The sequence below is a fragment of the Hylobates moloch genome, unplaced genomic scaffold, assembly GCF_009828535.3.
Source record: "Hylobates moloch isolate HMO894 unplaced genomic scaffold, HMol_V3 SCAFFOLD_9, whole genome shotgun sequence".
Classification (NCBI taxonomy): domain Eukaryota; kingdom Metazoa; phylum Chordata; class Mammalia; order Primates; family Hylobatidae; genus Hylobates; species Hylobates moloch.
The window spans coordinates 88853745-88861838 of record NW_026652284.1 but is presented as its reverse complement, the minus strand read 5'-3'; the positions used below and the strand labels follow the sequence as shown (position 1 = coordinate 88861838).

At 32.9% G+C, this 8094-nt stretch overlaps 1 protein-coding gene across 3 annotated transcripts in view; it reads right to left on the bottom strand.

The window, feature by feature from the left end:
- Positions 1-989: 989 nt before the first annotated feature.
- Positions 990-8094, bottom strand: part of EMC2 (ER membrane protein complex subunit 2) — a 46277-nt gene continuing 39172 nt past the window's right edge. For all 3 annotated transcript variants that reach the window (XM_058443811.1, XM_032760266.2, XM_058443812.1), the window contains one exon: positions 990-1396. In XM_058443811.1, the coding sequence (XP_058299794.1) occupies positions 1310-1396 (87 nt within the window). In that variant the 3' untranslated portion in view covers positions 990-1309. The remainder of the gene's footprint in view (positions 1397-8094) is intronic.

Sequence of the window (8094 nt, the reverse complement as noted above, 5' to 3'; positions counted from 1 at the left end):
GTTCTTTCAGAGAATATATTAATTAGCTGCCTATTACTCATGGCAGAATAAAATGAAAATAACTGTAATATGAAAGATTAGATATGGAGAATAATTTATTAGCAGAACTATTCAAAAGGTTAAAAGAAGCTGATATTGACAATACTCTTCTTTCCAAACACTTCTAGATTGTCAATTCCTCCACAATCCCCACTTCTCCAAAGCAGCAATGACAAGTCTGCAGATGCCTCTGTATATTTTTAGTAAAAATAAATTTAAATATATTTATTATAAACAAATACCATAAATATTTGCTGTGAACAGTTGCTATTTTAAAAACTGATTTGTGTCTAAATGAAATTTAACTTTCAAAGTCTCTTCTATTTTATTGAAACATGTCAAATACTGTTGAAGGTAGCATAATGGTTGTTTATTATGAAAAGAGAAAAATAAAAAATTCTAACTAAGGTAATGATAGAATAGGAAAATTTTATCATTTTTGTTTCTAAGGATAGTTTTAATTTTCTTATTTTTTCAAAATTAAGAATAACTCAGCCACTACAACCCCTTTAATCCCTACTCTATATGATTCTTGAATATTCTTTCATGTAATTTACTATTAAAGGGTTCAATAAATATAACTTGAATAAAAGTTAAATTAAAGTGTCATAACACATATTTACCTTAAGGCATTTTATACGTAAAAATCTCAATTATGTCCTATATCAAAACAAAAACTTTACAAAGAAATATTGCTGAACTTTGGAGAATGACATATTTTAAGCAAGACTCATCAGAAGGATATTACAGCAGATAAAACAATTCAAATAGCCCAGTGGAATGTACAGCAAAATCCAATTTGACAATATAAACGAAGTCAAAATAATCTGCTTCGGTCAGCTACACACGCTGTGTCTTTGCTATTACCAGTAAGGAGTTAACTAGAAACTGAGTTCTTAAACAATATATCCACTGTGAATATAACAAAATGAAGTTAGAATCTTCATACGCAAGTTTAATAAATCATCGTGGTTTATTTAACAAGGTTATTCTACATTAGAGTTTTTTATATATATATATGTATATGTGATATGAAGAGACTGATGTACAATCAGTAAGTCTTAAATCTCTCTTCCATGGATTTACCCCATCTTCCCACTTAGCAGTAAAAGGCATTTTTAGGTTTATATAAACACATTCTTTACAACTGCCTTCTTAACAGAAAATTACTGTAGTATATAAATAGCACTGGGCATTTAGTAAATAAGTTACAGGCCAATAAGTTCAATTGTGCAGTTGTGAAATCTAATGTCAAAGAGTTTTTGAAACCTTAAGACTGGGTGATCTGCAATGTTTCCAACATGTCTTCAACAGCCTTAAGAGAATATTTGGTTTCCTTCTTACTTCGACCTGCAAACTAATTAAAAAAAAAAAAAAAAAAAAAAAAAGGCTCAATTAGGCTCAATTTCAGTGGCAGGTTAAAAATGACAATCTTACCTTCACATTGTTAATGAAACTTAACATTGACTATTTTATCACTAGTAGGAAATCAAATATATTCTTTGCTTTTTCAATAAGAATAAAATTTAGGTATTAAGGACATTTTCCTTTAAGGTCGTAACCTTCAGTTGAAGTGTACAGAGAGTTCACTGCACACTTGGCCAGTTTAAGCGTTTACGTAATATAATGACCTATAAAAAATCATGTATTTGAAACTATCCTATTCAGACCAAAATAATATGAAATAGAAAGTATAATTTTAAAATGCAATTTAGCTTATATTTATGTAGTGTAGGAGTGTGAACCATTTCTACTTGTCTGATGTCTAAACAGATTTTTACAATTTCAAACAAAGGTACAATATAAATACAAGTTACTTCACTAAACATTCTAAAGTTGCAAGTACTCTCTAAAATTATTTAAAGTAGCTCATTATTTTTTTTAAGTTTCCAGATTTACTAGTTAACTAAATGACATGGTTCTGCAAAGAGCTGTCAAGTAAAAACCTATGCTACACATTAAAACAATGTAAACATGTGTTAAAATATGCATTTCTACTTTATTAATTGTAATTTATTTACATTATAAAACTAATTGGGGTTGGATTTTACTATGAAAACAAAATAAATATATCAATATATACACAAAATATACCCTATATTTGTGTATTTAAAAGCAAATTCCTGGCATATTAAATTCAATATCGTACACATAACTGCTGGAGGGAAACACTGGTGAATACCACATGCTGATTTCAAAATGAGTTTGTTAACTGGACTGAATTACCATCATTTATCAGTCTGATTTAAAACAAAAGATTTACTAGATAAGTAAGTGTTCCTTGATGGAGATGGGAGAAAGTTTATTGTGTATGTGTGTGTGTAACCATTTTCTCCCTGAGAAAGTTTATTGTGTGTGTGTGTGTGTGTGTGTGTGTGTGTGTGTGTGTGTGTATGTTAACCATTTTCTCCCTGGTTAAATATGATTAAAATACTTGGTATTAGCAACATCTCCACTCAATACATTTTCAAGTGACTGATCATTTCTTCAAATAACAATGCTGTCTTAAGCACTTAGTACTTGATTTATGATGTGTTTCTTGTCTTCTGTAATTAGCTTAATTTGGAAAACTTCTCATGACCTGTTCAGAAAGATTAAGCGATCAAGCACAGGTAACATCATAGAAGCAACAGGCTTCAGGAATTGGTAACCTGTCTCTGACCCCTCTGGCTACAGCTTAACATTATGATTCCCTCACTTCCTACACTCTAAACCATTAGATTCGTTTCTGTAGTTGAATCCTCATTTGAAAAAGTACATAAGGAATGTTTCTAGGGGAAATGCCAGAGGGAAAAAAAAAAAAGCTTCTCATAAAAATCAAAATCACCTTGCCTTTCAAAAGGCATCACGAATTTAAGGAATTCATATGTTAAATATGGTAACAGCAATATCACATTTAAAACTTTGTCTTTTTATAATTTCCCCTGAGGACTAAAGGCTGTGGGGCATGCTTACTACTTCTGTTATCCAGTTAATAAATTCACTTACACAAGGATTTACCAGAAACAGAAAGCTTTTTCTTTTACCACCATTTATGAAACATAAATACGAATGGTCCTAATCAGATACTTAAAGGTCTAATTCTGAGAAAAAGTTTTATGGGTTGGGGGAGGTGTACAGAATAGGACATCACATAGTAACATTACCACATAACATTTATTCTAATTGCTTTTAAATAGCAAAGTAAAAATAAAAAAATTATGTAGAGCTAAAACCATAACATGTATTTTTAAATACAGTATTTTTCTTGGTTTATACTTAAACATAAAAATAATACAGTGTGATCTTTTAAAACTAGCTAATTTTAAAGAGTCACCTGAGATGGTGTCAACATTACTCACAACCAGTGCAATTTAGAATAAACCAAATGAATTTACTTGTGTCAGAACAAATAAAAGAAAGTTGGAAATACAAATCTATCACTTCAAATTTAATCTGACATGCAACTATTCTGTCTATTCCAGAATTGTATGGCAATTTAACTGATTAAGTCAGAATCATTTTTTCCCTCAAATCATGATTTAATTTTCTGTTTCCCAAAAGGATAGTAACAGAATCACTGCTGCAATCATAAATATCATATAAATCACTAGCACAGATTTACCAGTGCAGCAAAGAAGCATTTATCTGGAAAATCACTGTGAGTCGGTTCACATTAAAGTTTTTCATGTGCATTAATCAAATGTGTCTGCTTCTACCGAACATGCTAAACCAATTACCTAATTGAAGAGCAAATAGTAGCCATATTGTTTCATCATTAAGTGGAAACACAGAAAGAAAAGCAGTTCTTGAAACCTAATTTTCCCTAATATATAAATATCTAGAAAAATCACATATGAAATATTATATACTCTACACTGGTTTATATTCCTAGATACGATTAAGAAATTCTCATTGAGATCCCAAAGATTTACCTAGTTATCAAGAATGTCATTCTCTGAAAGTTATACTCTTTTACATTATTCACAAATACTGTATTTTTGTTTTCATACAGTTAGATTTTGCTTAAGTAAATCTTTCATAATTCTCTGTAAGATCTATAAGAAAACTCACCAGAAAAAAACACAAAAACAACCAAATAATAAAAACTTGCTTATCAAATTCAGAGGTCAGTGATTCATGCATTGTAATAACTGAGATACCTTGCTTGGGCTTAAATTTACCTTCATATAATTTGTGGAAAATACACGGGTAGACAAAGTAATAGGAAAAATGAATTGTAAATGAATGAATCTCAAAAACATGCTGAGTGAAAGAAGCCAGACACAGAAGCGCACATAACCTATGAACTCATTTATACAAAGTTATAGTACAGGCAAAACTAATGTTTGGTGATAAAAATCAGATCAGTGCTTGTCTGTCTCCCAGTGGGGGATGAGGTTGACTGCAAAATGGCAAAAGGAAACTTTCTTGGGTGATGAAAATGCTATTTTGAGTGGGGGGCTGGGAAGGGGATGTACACATTTGTCAAAACTCAGACTGTATACTTAAAATATATGCACTTGATTACATGTAAATTATACCTCAATATAACTCAAGGGGGTCTTGTCACACTGAAGAGACAGGGAAAAGGAAAAACATAATAACTTATGTTTTAATTTCTTTAATTCTCAGAATATTTCATTATGGCCATCTTGCAGAAGAAAAGATACGGCGAGATGTTAGGTAATTTATCCAAGTTTGCATAGCTAATAATTATATCAGTCAAAATTTGAACCCAGACAACATGGGTCTAGCATCTGTAATCTTCTCTTTACTACACTGAACTAGCTTCCATGGACAGGACTCATGATAGAATACAAAGATGGACAGAAACACTGGATATCCATATGGGGAGCAACTGACCCCCTACCTCACATTATACATAAAAATCAATTCCAGGCCAGATGCGGTGGCTCACACCTATAATCCTAGCACTCTATTGGGAGGCTGAGACAGGATTACTTGAGGCCAGGAGTTTGAGACCAGCCTGTGCAATACAGCTGGACCTCATCTCTACAAAAAATTTAAAAATTAGCCGAGCACGGTGACATGCATCTACAGTACCAGCTAGTTGGGAGGCTGAGGCAGGAGGATAACTCAACCTGGGTGGTTGAGGGTGCAATGAGCCATGATCATGCCACTGCACTCCAGCCTGGGCAACAGAACCAGATTCTGTCTCAAAAAAATAAAAATTAAAAATTAAAAACAAATCAATTCCAAATGGGTTGTGGATTGAATACGAAAAGTAAAAGAATAGAAATTCTGAAGACACACAGAATTATGACCATGAGTAGCAAAAGATTTCTTAAACAGAACACAAAAAACACAAATGACTGAGGCATTTGAACACATTTCATTTTAGAACTTCTATTCATCAAGATCATATGAGCAAAAAAGTAAAAAGTTATACATATTTGCTTATACATATAACTAAAAAAGGGCTCATAAGCAAAAAACTAAAGAAATAAGTCATGCAAACCAATGAGAAAAAGATTTCACGAAGAGGACATCCAAATGGCAACTGATCATCAGGGACATGCAAAATAAAACCATGAAGTACCACCCTACACATGTACCAGAATGGCTATAATTACAAAGACTGACAGAACCATGTGTTGGTGAAGATGTGGGACTATTAGAACTCTTACCGCTGGTGGGAGTAAACTAATTTGGAAAATTGTCTTTAACTACTAAAGTTAAATATACATATATTCTATGACCCAGTATTTTCACTCAAAGGTATACAGAACTGCACATACATTCCACCAAAAGACCTGTACAGCAATATTCAGTATAGTTTATTCAAAATAGCCCAAACAGAAAATATTCCAAATGCATAGCAATAACTGTCTAAATTATAACATTCATACAATGAACTACAGAAGAAAATGAATGAACTACAGACACAAACAAGGATAAATCCCATAAACTGAATAATGATAGAAATATGCAAGACAAAAATGAATACATACTGGCTGATTCCATGAACTATAGGGTTATAAGTGAGTACTCTTAAGGAATACTAAGAGGAGAAATTAAGAGGACTTACCAAGAGAGCTTTGGGATGCTGCAATGTTTATATTTATTAGCCTGGATACATTTACCTTATATTAGTCACTGAAAGGCACATTTATGACTTGCATCCTTTTTTCTGTTATAATTCTTATTTCTATGTCATTAATTTAGTAAAAATTGATTTTAAAATAGTTATGTCAAGAAAGCACTCTGAGTAGCTGTTTCTCATAAATATCTTAAAAACAATTATGTAGTAGGCCTAGCGTTACTTTTATATTACGCAAATATTTTTTTTTTTATATTACATAAATCACACACACCCACACACCCCCAAGCCTACTCTGTGTGGAACTCCATTACAGATCTGAGCTATCCCAAATTACATTTGAAGAAGCACAGTCTCACTAATATTTATAAATACTCTGACTTACAATATGCCAACAAAACTAACATGCTCTATAACACAATAAAAATACACAAAGGTGACTTTCAACGATGTGATTACGGAGGCACTACATTTGTAAAATCTCCTCAATTTTCTCCAACCAGAAGGGCAAAAACGAACAACAAAAAGCCAACACCAAAACCAACATAATAGAACCCACGCCCACAGATGACATTTTTCAGAAAAACTAGGTAACAGTCAATTTTCCAAACCCTAGAATGTGACTATGTCATCAAGAGCAGCATGACCTACAAAAGATTAACAACTGTGTGGTAGGAGAAATAGAAAGTAATAGAGGACAACCTGCTACTCTACAAGAAACCAAAAACCAAACAAATTATGAATTCTTAATCCACTAAACAAGAAAACCTGAGATGATGCATCTGCCAATGGCCTAGAAGTCTTCATAAGCTCCAAAACAAAGATAAGTGTAAAAAACTGCTCATAAATGTGAGATTAGACAAGTCTAACCGTCTAATATCTTAAAATCTCTAAAATATCTAGCAAACATTCTCTTCCAGAAGGACAAAACCTCACACCCTGAAGAAAAACAATTAAAAACTGAAACCAAACTCAACAGGGCAGAAACATCAGGGCAAGAAGGAGAGATGGTTCAGAAAAGGAGGGGTGAGGAAAGGAGTGATGCCCAGAGGCAGCAATCCCAGAAGAAAATAAAACAAAAAGGAAGAAACACAAACTGTAACAACAGTATGTAACATTTAAAGCTGAGAGCAATACCTCAGATTTCAAGATCTTGTTGGCTCTAGAAATAGAACAGAGGGCTGAAGCCAGAAAATCTTTCTGAGTCACACTGAGTTCTAAGACAGACTGGCCATTCGCACTCAGTTCTAAGAAAGACTGGCTATACAAAGAGGTCATATTTGAATTCTCTTTAGCAAAAAAGGAGACGGCCATAGAATAGCCAAGCTGGGAAAGCTACCCTAACCTATCTCCAACTCCCTGCCATTCCATAAACATCGCCTGCTAATAGTCCAGGAAAACTACCTCATTTAAACATGGAGGAAAGAAAAATATGAATCAAATTCATATTTTTATAAAATACAGAAAATGACAAGAAAATGAATAATAAAGGACATAGAAAAATGAAGTCTAATATACTTACTACTGAAACCCTGAAAAAGAAAACTAAGCAGAGAAAAAAAAATTTGTAATTCTAAAAGCAACTTTTCTCAAATAAAAGGGCTAAATTGATGTACTAAATGGGTGTACTGCATATTTGGGAAAACTGATCCAAGAATAATCAATAAAACAAATCGTAGTAAGACTACTGGATTTTAAAGATAAAGAAAAAATTCCTTTGGGTAACCAGACAAAAAATCACTTATGATAAAAAGCAAGTCAAGATGGCATCATACTTCTTGACGGCAACATTTTATTCTGAAACAGAATGAAATAGCTGGGCATGGTGATGCCTGCACCTGCAGTCCCAGCTACTTAGGAGGCTGAGGTAAGAGGATCACATGAAGCCAGGAGTTCATGGCCAGCCTGGGCAATACAGCAAGATCTCATCTATATTAAAAAAAAAAGTGTGGCGATTCCTCAGGGATCTCGAACTAGAAATACCATTTGACCCAGCCATCCCATTACTGGGT